General features: G+C 39.1%; 2 protein-coding genes across 3 annotated transcripts in view; both read right to left on the reverse strand.

The window, feature by feature from the left end:
- Positions 1-319: 319 nt before the first annotated feature.
- On the reverse strand, positions 320-8,103 carry telo2 (TEL2, telomere maintenance 2, homolog (S. cerevisiae)). Its single transcript, XM_074662478.1, has 20 exons — positions 7,394-8,103; positions 7,044-7,321; positions 6,889-6,957; positions 6,657-6,804; positions 6,468-6,570; positions 6,319-6,387; positions 6,029-6,170; positions 5,794-5,930; positions 4,946-5,031; positions 4,616-4,699; positions 4,434-4,522; positions 4,247-4,338; positions 3,065-3,181; positions 2,909-2,980; positions 2,620-2,796; positions 2,339-2,430; positions 2,150-2,249; positions 1,474-1,538; positions 1,152-1,267; positions 320-658 (listed from the first exon to the last, which is right to left on the reverse strand). Exons 1-20 carry the CDS (start codon positions 7,735-7,737, stop codon positions 537-539), a joined length of 2,502 nt encoding a protein of 833 aa, XP_074518579.1. The 5' UTR covers positions 7,738-8,103; the 3' UTR covers positions 320-536.
- Positions 8,104-9,522: 1,419 nt separating this feature from the next.
- The window catches only part of rab11fip3 (RAB11 family interacting protein 3 (class II)), a 40,671-nt gene continuing 37,428 nt past the window's right edge, over positions 9,523-12,765 (reverse strand). For both annotated transcript variants that reach the window (XM_074662895.1, XM_074662894.1), the window contains one exon: positions 9,523-12,713. In XM_074662895.1, the coding sequence (XP_074518996.1) occupies positions 12,600-12,713 (114 nt within the window). In that variant the 3' untranslated portion in view covers positions 9,523-12,599. The remainder of the gene's footprint in view (positions 12,714-12,765) is intronic.

Below are 12,765 nucleotides of genomic sequence, written 5' to 3' on the forward strand. Positions count from 1 at the left end.
TAGTTGCGTTAAGTTAGCATGTACAAGATTAGCACTGTCTCATGCCTTGATTCTGGGAAAGAGACAGTCCCCCCATAACGGATCAATATAGAATATTCTCTTTTTCTATTCTAGTAGTTATGACTGGAACCTAAAAACAACAACTGTGCTGAAAAATGTGTCATTGTTTGGGAACAAACAGGTGAGCAAAGATGTCAGAAGAGGAAGAAGTTACAGTACTCCTGTTATTTCTGAGTAGGTGTACTTGCGTGAATGTTCACAGGATGTCCTCAGCAAACAAACAGCAACAGCACAGAGAGATGTGCCCGAACAGGAAAAGGATATCCTCATAAAAAAAGGTTTATTGGTCGAGCCAAAAGACAAACCATCCTCCATTTGATCAGTGTCTTATAATTTACACAAAAGGGAATGTGTTAATGAACATGGTGCAGAAATACTTTTATCAACATTTAAATAAGATGTTTTTGGGTATTTATGTCACAGCTAAAGAAACGTAACAAGTGTTTAGTTTCCTCATCTCCAGAGTCTTCAGTATCTCAGGACTCCAGGCTCAGGGCTTGTGGATCTTGCAGCTGTTTCTTCAGGCTCTGATCCATCAGAACCAGACTCTGCACAGCCAGACTCCGGCAGTCTGCATCAGCATCTCTCTCAGCCACATCTGTCGATTTTTAACAACACAGAAAAAAGAGAATCCAGTGACAAAAACATCTCTCAATGATCTCAATGCAGAGTCATATTCTGGTCTCTGTGCTTGCTCATAACCCTGGCATTTCTCTCCACAGGTAACAATCCTGCATAGCTGGAAATACCGTTTCCTGTCCTCTGTGTCATTCAGCTCCACGTCACTCTCCGCTGTGAGAAGCTACTTTTATCCTCCCAGGAATAAAGCAACATTAAACTGTGGAGGAGTCAGTCACGTCATGGACAGTCCGTGTGGTACAGGACATCCTGGTTCCTCATCCAATTCCCAGAAATGCTCAGTACAGCTGTCCATGTGTGTGTGAGTGTGTGTGAGTGTTACTGAGGGGACATCCCGGACAGAAATACACTGTACAGGTGCAGCCTAAGGCTTCTGTGCATTTACAGGAACCAACGCTGTTACAGTAAATATGATAAATGATGTGAGAGTAAATGTTGAGGACTTTTTATACCTGCCAGCCAAGTTCTGGTCTCAAACAGCTGATCACTGAGGTCCAGCAGCAGGTTCTGGCTGTTCACACTCAGAAACACGGAGCAGACAGCGAAGAGGACGCCTCGTCTCACCATCCTGGAACAGATCACAGGTTAAAACTCATCCAGCAGTGACGTATCTAACTGGCTGCTCAGGATTTATTTTTAACCTTTATGTGGATTTATCCCACTCTGAACAGAAGAGGTTGTACAGTAGATTAATTGAGGTGATAAATGTTCAGGGTACATGGAGGAATTCTCTCAGACTCTCCACTTTAACACACTGCTGTGGCTCATACTCACTGGTCGACGTGGTAGCGCACTGCCCACACAAAGTCGAGTAACGCACGACCCATCTGTGCAGCTATCTGCATGAAAAACAAAGAATAAGCAAACCATGGTGAGCTCATGAGGATAAAACTCAAGAATGTGATCAAATATTCTTATTTCAGGCTCTCTTTATTGATTATGATTGATTCTGCTTATCGATCTGTTTCTTAATCAAATCCCTTATCAATCCTCCTGTGAATGTACTCTGTACAAAGAGCAGCTTTACAGGGTTTCTGTTTTTAAACAACATTTTTTTTATGTGTTCAGTCCTTTAGCAAAAAAAATCCTGAATCAGTTTTCTTTATAAACTGTTAGCTAACTGCTAAACTAAATTAAACTAAGCTAGCTGCGGCAGACTAGTTTTTTTTATTTATTTTATTGTATTTATTTATTTTTTAATTTATTTTTATTATTTATTTATTTATTGTTTTTTATTTTTTTATTATTTATTTATTTATTTATTTATACATTTTTTATTTTTTTTATTTATTTATTTATTTATTTATTTTTGCGGCAGACTAGTTGACATAAGGTCCGGCAGCTCCAGTGTAGTTAAAAGAATTGATAAGGGACTCTTAAGGCACAAAGGCTAATGACCCATCCCTACTCTTTATTCCTTAAAAGACTTGAATTGGTTTGAGGAAAGTACCGGTGCATTCACTGCCAGGTGCATGAAGAGGCCCAGAGTGTGGATCAACCTGCCCAGCACCAAGTGGTCACTGCCCAAGAGGTCAAAGGTCACCTCAGGTCTGGAAAAAATATATCATATTTCAGTTTTTTAAAGTGTTATTTTGGAGATTTAAGCATGAAATTCACTTCATTGTTCAAAAGAACTCACTTGTCATAGTTTCTGAGCAGAGGGAAGAAGAAGTGTCCGGCGACAGGGGCGTAACGGTTCGGCGTGGCTTTGACTGGAGGCTTTGTGACACCCTGCAGGACAAATCAAATGATTCGATTTATACTGCAATGCTTCCATATTTCCAATATTTCGTTTGCTTATTTAGAGGATCTAACATCTCAGCTTTTATCCAATTCAGCTTATAAACAAAGACTAAAATAAAGGACTTAAATTTGAAACAATAATGCATATTTAACCAAAAACCCCGAGTTGAAACCCACCTTGCTGATGCGTCTAGTCTTGCTTTGGATCCGCCTCTCTACTGCCTCTCTCCAGTGGGTGGCGTTGTCTCCAGGGTACGGGGTTAAATCACTGCTGGCAGAGTTACTCGCTAACAAACATTGGTCTCTGGTTTCTGTGTTTGGCTTTGAAAGCTCCTGAGCTGCCAGAGCAAGTACCTGATAAATCAAAACCACATTCATCACAAGCTTCATCACAAGCTTCATCACAAGCTTCATCACACCCCTGTAGAGGTAATAACTCATTTTAATCAGAGCTTTGTTTCCCAACCTCTAAGATATCCAGCCTCTGGCGCAGGCTGTAGTTTAGGGAGTAAAACTCTGTGGTCAAATACTGAGTCACCTGTTAGAAGAGACAGAGAGAAAAGTCTGAGGACATTTATTCTGATATGAAAAGAGAAACGATTTGAAACCTGAGCGTTCATACTGGGACAGTGTCAGTGACTGTGAGCGCCACCATGGTCGCCTGTCTGAGATTCAGGAAGCCGCTGATGCTGTATTTATCCTCCATGTGAAGGAGCACTTTGGTCAGCTGGACACTGATCTGAAAAAGATGAAAGAATACGTTAATTCCCTCTCATGGAGCAGAGGTCTGCAGCCTTTACTTTCATTGGAGGCATTTTTCCTCAGCTCACCTGGATCAAAGTCATTCAGGAGCCACGAAGTCTACTTTATCTTCACAATAAAGTGTAAATAAAATTAAATAAATAAAGCCTATAAAATTCTATACATAGTAAAACTCCAGTGAATAATTATTTTAAAAAGACGTTTTATTTTTTTTCAAAATTGTACATGTGACATTTAATTTTTTTATTCTTTAAAAAATTTTCAAATATAAAAAAAATGAAAAATTTGTAATATAAATTTCAAAATTTGCAAAATTTATGATTTTTTTTCAATAAGTTGCCAACATTTAAAAAAATATTGAAATTTCAAAAATTTGCAACATTAAAAAAAATTAAATTAAAAAATGTGCAAAAATTCCCCAAATTTTGAAATAAAAAAAATGGTAAATTTATGAATTTTTCAATAAGTTGCAAACATTTTATTAAAAAAAAATGAAATTTTAACATTTTGAAATAATGAATTGAATCGCAATATTTTAAAAAGGAAAAAAATCAAAAAATGTGCAAAAAATTCCCCAAACTTTGAAATTTCAAAAACCTTGCCAAAATATAAATTTTATGAATTTCCAAAAAAAGTAAAAATCTTTTTTTTTTTTTTTTTTCAAAAAATGTGTATGTTTTTTCTAAATTTGAAAAAATTTAAAAAATGAACTTCAAAATATTTGCTTAAAGTCAAAAACACAGTTGCCAAAGTGTTACTTTTTTAAAAGCTTATTGCAAGGAGTGATGCATATTTAGTTCAACAAAATATTATTGCATTTTTTTATTCAGTGTCAAAGTCTTTAATCATTAATTCCCTCTGTAAGAAAAATATAAATTCTTTATTTTAATAATATTTTTTTAAAGCTACTAGGAGCCACTGCAGAGGAGTCAAAGAGCTGCAGGTTGAAGACCCCTGTCATAGACGATGCTTTGAAAGAAACAAATGAGAAGTGTTTCAGGGATCGATGAATCTGAGCTCTGTGTGTATTTGCTTCTTTTACCTCTCTGGCAGCAAAGGCGTTTCTTCTCACCAAACCCTCGGCGGCTCTCAAACTGAGCTCAACGCGCTCCGAGTCCTCAGAGGAAATTAAAGCTGGAGAAGTCAGCAGAAATAAAAAATTATTTTACAGCTGGGGGAAGTGACACGTCATTCTACGTGTTAAATAAATGTGATTTTTGTGGTCGTACTTTCCAGACAGTCTCGTAGGTAGCGGGGTGGAGATGCTTTGCTCAGTTCCTGATCGGCGGACATGTCGTACGGAGTGAGCTCGTCATCACTGCAGCAAGGAAACAAACATTTGTCTGTATTTCTGTCAACCAATCAGATTTCAGGTATTAGAAATTCAACTAAGGAGCCCATGTTTGCGTACCTGTCCAGGTCGGAGCCTTGGTCAGCTTTGCTAGCTTCTTCCTCAGCAGGAGGAGTTTCTGTTGTCTCTTGGTGAGAATCAACCCTAAGGAACACAAAATTTCTCTTTATTAAAATCTTTGACAACAGATATGTGATCTATACATAAACAGAGTGGACTTTGTTAATCGCTGAGGGTAAATTCAGAGTCACAGCAGCAAAACAAGAAAGTTTAAATAGAAAAATGTTCAAGAATATAGAAACAGATAAGATAATAGGTCAACTCAATAAAAAATGTCCTTCAGAGATGACAGCTTTTTTCCAAATCTAAAGTACAAAAAACACAACTTACACATTTTCAGGCTCCGCCTCTGATTCATCGTCAGGAACAGGAGTCATCATGGAGAGCAGCTCCTGTGTTTCTTCATCCTTATCGTACTAAAACACAAAAAAACACAAAACTCAGATTAAAAAAAAATGATATTTCAATCAAGAGAAAAATTAAATGTTTTGAAGTAGTCACAACTCTGCAACCTTTACTTTGTTAGGAGCCATTTTTCCTCAGCTCACCTGGATTAAAGTCATTCAGAAGCCACAAAATCTACTTTCTCTTCACAATAAAGACTATAAACTATATAAATGTACATACACAGTTAAACCTAGGGAATAATTAAATTTTTTTTAATTATTGACGCTGTAAATTTAATGACCGATTTATTTTTTTATTTTCAATAAAGTTGGTAAAAAATAAAATTAAAAAAAGCAAAATATTAAAAAATATATTTATTGTTTTTTTTATTTTGGAAATTAAAAAATATGAAATATTTTAAAAAATGGCAAAAATTTCAAAAAACTAAAAAAAAATAAAAAAAACTGTAAAATAAAAAGAAAATGGCAAAAATTTCTAAAGACTAAATTTAAAAAACTGAAAAATTAAAAAAATAATTCAAAAAATTGCAAACATTTCTAAAAACTGTCAAATTAAAATGAGCTGTATTTTTTTTTTTTAATAATAATTTAAAAAAAAATTCAATGTTTTTGAAATTATGAATATCCACTGTAAGAGGCATAAAAATAAAAAAAATTATATCTTCAAAAGCTACGAGGAGCCACTGCAAAGGAGTCAAGGGACCACATGAGGCTCCAGAGCCACAGGTTGAAGACCCTTAGTCTGGATCAACAAGTTTAATTTTACTTCACCTCAAATTTGAGCACAGCTCCGCCCATATCCAGACGAGAGCTGAGACACTCTCCCACCACCATGCCGACGTGCCGGATCCGCACCACGCTGCTGTCCAGGTGGCTCTGCATGCCGCCCAGCAAACACTGCAGCAAGTCTGAGAGGAGGAAGGAAGATTACGGTTAATAAACTCACACAGTGACTCTTTTCTGTCTTCAGCTGCCGTCAGTTTGACAGTTAGACGGTGATTCGTACCTGATCGTAGCTCCTGTAGCTCGGTGTCGTCCAGCAGACTCACGCTCAGCAGTAAGGCTTTGCTCACATACAGCTGTTGCTCTAAACATGTGTGTTTCACCGCGCTGGGGTTTGCCCAGGCCTGAGACACTGACCGCAACACCTGAAAACACACACACACACACATACGTACTTATTTTTAAAATCTATTTTATATTTTTTCACCTCTGTGTAAATTTATGAAAACATGAAAGAGGAATCAAAAAAGAAAGGTGTTACTATTTGGTTTGCTTTACATCTCACAGTCTCACCTGGATAAGAAGAGGGCGTCGATCTTTGTCTGCTCTAAGGTAGCCCAGAATGATCCTCAAGACTCGAGTCTGACGAGAAAAAAACTTTTTAATATGATTTTTACCAAACATGACCAGGTTATTGTGAGGCAGTGAAGACACTGTCGTACCTCATATTTATACTGCAGTAACAGCAGCTTATGAGTGATGACGAACTGGGCCTTCTTACTGGTCAACACCAGATTCCCGATGATCCTGGCCAGAGCTGCTGGTCTGGAAAACACAACAGTGGTGTGATTAAACTCAGAAAACTGCTTTGAAACGTATCGTCTGCTTAAACTCAGTGAGCTGCTCCTCACCCTCTGACAGCCTGAACCAGACCAGTGAGCACGCTCTCCAGCCATCGCTGCGGCACGTTCTCAAACAGCTTCCAGCAAACTCTCTGCCACACCATATCTGAGCGCGTGCAGACAGAGAGCCGAGGAGCCAGCACGGCCAGAAACAAACCTACAGAGAAAGGAGAAACATGAGAGGATGAATTCTCAAACATGTTTGGATGTAGAGTCTTTAATCAAATGTGACTTCACTCACCACCGTGGCCCTGGATGCACACTTTTCCAAGTGTCTGAGCCACGAATATTAAAGAGCAGTCTGTACCATCTGTTAAAACACAAGGAAAACACAAAGGCAGGATGAGATATTTTAGTTTTATGTCAATAAATCTTTGACTGCTCAGAGTCCTTCACCTTTCAGCGCTTTGCAGGTTCGCTCCAGGGCGGCGAACATCTCTGTGGCCAGCAGTGGGTAATACTGCTGAGGTAGAAAGAGGGGCTTATTGTTCAGACGTAACTTGTTAGCGGTGAGATCAGGTAGAGAAACAATTCGCCCGAGCAGAGTCTCTCTGAGCTGAGGTGAGTCAGACGGAGCAGTCTGCTGACAGTAGGACCACAGCAGGTCAGCGAGGCGGCCTCTCTGAAGGAACCTCTCCATGATGCTGACCAAGTGGTCCAGACCTGCACTGGCACTAAAAACAGAGTTCTGTAAGAAAACCTGAAGCTGATCAACACTCACCCATCCTGTGTGTCACACCACAAACCTCAGCTCTCCGACTCCATCCAGCAGCACCAGCAGCACCTGCTCAGGAGGACCTCTGAGGAACAACCCGTCCCATGAGTCTGCGCGCTGAGCGGCTGTGAGGCTGTGGACCCAGTCTGCCTGGATGTTACTGAGCAGAAACTGAAGGCAGCGGGTGAAGTGGGCTCTCCTGAACTCTGCGCGCTGAGCTGAGCTGGTTTCACTGTCAGGACTTTCATCGAGGTAAGACTTCAGAGTCTGGAGAGCAGTGATGATGTCTGTGCTGTCTGTGGATGTTTTAAGGGTCTGGAAACACTGAGCCACAGTTAGACGAACCTCGGTACCTGATTCTCCATGTGTCACCATGTTTAAAACAGCAACTAGCTTCTTCAAAATAAGAATTTAAATGGAAAAATCATCCTAAAGTGATGAATAAATTGATTTTGTTGTAATATCCTTTAACTCCTGTATCAGTGTGAAGCCCACACAAGTGAAGCAGTCATCAGTTAGCATCTCTGGCTACAAACCAAACTACGCACTTTTATAAAACAAAGCTCCGTCGCATCGTTTACTGAACGCGGACATAATTTTCCAAACACTTCGCGGTAAAGATGTGTCTTTTTTAAATTTAGTTTGGTGTAATCCTGAGTTCCTACTGTTAATGCGTGTCTGCACAGGAAGCGTCGAGCCCGCCGCGTGCTCTATCAAAATACGTCCGAGACGAGCACGAGAGCGCGAGAACGTTCCGGGGGAATCACTGCGCAGCATTCAAGAACCCCACGCTGTTATGGACTATCTTTAAATAACAGTTTAAGTAATAATCTTAATAATTAACCCAAATTTTTCTATGGGAACGTCAATAAAGATTTAAAGTATTTTTTGTTTCTTAACGCAAAATTATTTTAGTAGAAGAATATTCTGTTAATGATTTTTCCAATAGGGGGAATTTTGTTGTTGGAGCAGCAGCAAGAAAAACAAAGTGCATAATGCAATAAATAAGAAATATGAGATTTAAACCAAGAAAATTATAAATTCAGGTATGTAATTTTATTTTATTTTTATTTTTTTGACGGTATCATAGGCAGGATCTTAAATCCTTTATATTTTGTTGTTTTATTATTATTATTATTTAAAAAAAAAAAAACATTTTATTGCTTTTATGTTTTCCTTTTATTTCCTTTGTCTGGTGGTGGTTCTCAGCTTTTTAAATATTTCTATATTTTTTCTCACATTTTTTTTAAAAACTTTTTGTCTTTTATTCTTTTTTTTTTACTGTTTGTTTTAAATATACAAAGCACTTTGTAATGTTGTTTTTGAAAAGTGCTATATAAATAAAGTTTATAATAATAATAATAATATTTATTATTATTATTATTATTATTATTATTATTATTATTATTATTATTATTATTATTATTATTATTATAAGAAGGTGTGAAAATGACTGTATTGTTAGTAGGTGATATGATGAACCCTACAATCTCATGCAGGCACAGAGTCCCCAAATGTAAATTTCAAACCATTTCAAAAACTTCTTTATCCACTTCAGTTAAATTACTTAATGGCTTATTATCTAGTATTCTAGTTTATTTTTTGTTGTTGTTGTTGTTCTTCTTCTTCTTCTTTTTCTGTGTCAGTGTGTTTGTGAAATATGGGCAGCATGGTTCCTTTTTTATTTTTTATTATTTATAAAGGCAGTATGACGTCAGCACTGAGTCTACAAAAATACTCCAGGGGGAAAATAATGTTCTATTCTATTTTATTCTATTCCAAGTGTATTAAAATATTTAAATGTAATGCAAGCCAAAGAAAAATTACAGCCAGATAATGTCAAAGTATTTAGAGAAAACTTAAAACTACTGCAAATGGGTAAGAAAGGTTTTCAGTATTGATTTGTTTTGTTTTGAACACTAATCACAGGATAATGACAAAAATAATATTCGTTATTGCACATTTTATTCTGTACACAATCAGCTCTCATGGCAGCTGTAAAAGTTAATCAAGAGATAGTAAGATTAACATGACACAGCAAGCCGATGACTGGAGCAGTGCAGTGAACATGTGAACCAGCAGGTGGAGCTGTTTTGAACGTGTGTGCTTTATATCTACATTACATACAAACAAACAGAAATAACCCAAGCAGAGCCAGTTTTATTTTATTCCATTTATTTCTCTATTCTTACTTTCACTGCTTACCTTTAAATTTTCTCTTTTTACAACGACTGAAATTACATCTTCCCCGTAACAATTAGGATTAGATCATCTGGGGATCTTCAAAAATAATATACAGCTGTAACCAATACTGTTATAATTTACACATTTATTTCGAAAATAGGAATAAATTTAAGTTTCTCTTTTCTACAATATTCTCTTTTTATCTTCCCATGTCACGTAACGGCAAGCCATGCACTACCACGGTAGTGATGTTTGTGCCTTGAGCAGACTTTCTTTGGACACTGGAAGTGAGTTAGAGAGAAAGAAATCACAGAAATGACGTTTCATATTTACAGCTCAGGTTTCATCGTTATAATTTAACAAACTGACAGTCACACGGTCAGTGCTTTTCCCAGGGCTCATCATCAGGTCAGAGGCAAAGATTGAGACGCAGAGGCACAGTGTTTAGACTAGCAGGCCTGGTTTTTAGTTTCTTCGAAGGGTGAATCTGCTGATTTTATTGGAGGAGGAGCGTGATAACGGACCCTGATAGATAAAAGTTACAAGTTGAAACATCTCTCTTTGGTTATTTGGAAAGCAGGAGATGTTTGGTTAAAGTGCGATCGCCGGAATGTTTGGTCAGCTCTGTGGTCTCACTGTCCGGTTATTCTTTCGCCTTTTCCCTGAACCGTGTGTCGAAAACCTCAAATACAAAGCAGGGGAGAGTTATAAGAGTGTTCAAGTGTCATCCTGCTTCCTCTTTGAAATGTAAAACCTACTCATCTCTACGAAGAATGGAGTGTTAAATAAATCTGTTGGGGCAAACTTCCAGTTGGTGTGAGGTTTTTAAGTGTCACGTCGCGCAAACCTGCAGCTCCACCAACGGAAATCAAAGCTAATGATTAATCAGTCAAAACAAAGTCTGAATTAAAGATAGAGATGTGATAGAGACGTGTTTTTCCATGCAGTACCTGACCCCGACAGAATCTGCAGATCACAACCCCGGAGAGGTCGCAGCAGCGTCAGCAGCGCCTGAAGGTGACTTCCTCCTTCTACACACACCGTCTCACATTTCTCAGGTCAAAAACCCTCCTGGTGAATCCTAAAGTGAACATTTTCAGAACAGATCACCGAGCGTGAAGTTCTGCGTCACACGATGAATAAATAGATCTGCGTGTTATTCCAAACAAAAATAAAGAAACCCCAACAGATACTGTACACGCTACATGCTAGAGAAGAATACAGGCAGCTGTCTCTCAGCGTAAGACAAGAAGAAGAAATGTTCGTTTTCCTCCCGACTATAAAAATACCTAGAATCTAGAATGAGTGTAGAAAAACTTTACAGGTCATTTACATCCAAGGCCATTTTTTCCCCGTGGAGTGGCAGGTGAAGAAGAGGAGCGGTGAGATCAAATGGAGAAGGTGATAAGTCGGTTTTTCTTCTCGGCGTATCGGTGCCATGCACTTTGGACAAAAATAACCTCCTCTGCAAAGATTTCTGCCGACGAGGAAATCCAGTTTCAGAGTCCGACAGAAGCGTCCGTGAGTAAAGTGAGGTGGCTGTGAGGTACCGGTGAGCACCACGTTAAGTCCTTTTTCAGTCTTTAAGAGAAGCAGCTCCAGCAAAGGAGATACAGAGCAGGTTTGTGTCGTCTGCCCTCCACCAATGTCTGATTCTCCTCAAGCGTTATTGCTCCATGTCGAGTGGAAAACATCAAACTGGCCAACAGAGACCTCCTGCTGGCTCAAACAATACTGTCTGTCAATGAAATCAATCATCAAACATGGCTGAACGTCGTTAGTTTTTCTCAAAAATGTCCAATTCATGATGACATGAAATCAGTGTGAGCGGGGAATCTGTGAAAACCCCGCTCGTCGTCTTTTTACAGTCTGAAAACTCCTCGTTCATGATTCTTGATTCGATCCCTTCACGACAAACGAGTGAAATGAAAACGAAACTTAGTGCAAAGAACAATTTGAACAATTTTGTGCAGAAAAAAAAAAAAGTCAGTTACCTGGATGCTCCCCTTGTCTTTCACTCAGCAAGAGAACACTGGAGCCAGGTGAGCTGAAAGAAACACTACATTTCCCAGAATCCCTCAGCACGTTCCCTTCATGCTAACTTTAAGAGTTGATCCGTTTCATGGCTAACTTGTGACTCTAAACAGGTGATATTTGTAGGTTTCAGTAAAATGTGTTTGAGTGAGCTGATGTTTGTACCAGGGAATGATGGGAAATGTAGTGTTCTCCCAGCCCACCTGAGCTCCAGGACCCTGTTTCATTGTAAAAACAAAATAACAATAAAAACATGACGAGGGAAACTAAAACCCAGCCACGTCCTTCATTCGTGAACCTGAAGCTTATTTTACTCCCTCTGGTGTCAAAAAACACACTTCACACACACACACACACACAGAAACCCTCAGGACATTCCTCACCCTCAGCGCTTGGAAACGTCCCTCACCTGGGCTCAGTGGAAAGACAGCAGAGCTTGGTTAGAGGACAGGGCACTCTGAGAGGGACACTGCACACGTTTAACTCCTTAAAGTCCAGTTTGAGGGAAAACGCCGCCGGGATCCTCTGACCGCAGCTTCATACGGATCTCTCTCAAACTCAGCGCGGCTCAGGGGGTCGCAGCTCGTCATCCCAGATCTGAGGCATGTGTGGCGTGTACGGTTTAACGGATGAATGCTTCGATCACCTTTTTAAGGCCTTTGGGTTTTAGAAGTGTCTGGTTTTGTGTGAGCCGGATCAGACGCTGACACTTCTTCTTCTTGTGGGGAAACTTTCAGATCTTTGAGATTCTGACTCTTTTGCACATCAACACTCACTCACTCACTCATTCATTAAGGGAGACCCGGGTCCCTCTAGCCAAATACATGGACGTCACCAGAACCCGAGAGTAGACTCACAGATAAACACAGACTCAAAATAATCTTGTTTGTCACCAACAGAAATCTTAAATCCTTCATTTTTTAAGGGGAAGTTGAATCAGTTGGGTGTTTTTGTCGACAGTTTTTCATCTTCTCTGGTAGTTTCCGTAAAGCCGGGTCCCTGTGTGTGAGGACTGGAGTCTATTTGACCTCCAGGATGGAGGGGTTGCACTCCATGATGGCCACGATGATTTTGTCGATGTAGTCCTGGAGCCTGTAGTTGATCTCCTCCTGTTTGTGGACGGCCTCCATGAGCTGGGGACAGAGGGACGGACGTTAATGAAGGAGACAGACGAAAAACCTGTCA

Source organism: Halichoeres trimaculatus, unplaced genomic scaffold (assembly GCF_033239565.1).
Source record: "Halichoeres trimaculatus isolate MK-OKI-2021-1 unplaced genomic scaffold, fHalTri1.1 fHalTri1_scaffold_23, whole genome shotgun sequence".
NCBI classification, from domain to species: Eukaryota; Metazoa; Chordata; class Actinopteri; order Labriformes; family Labridae; genus Halichoeres; species Halichoeres trimaculatus.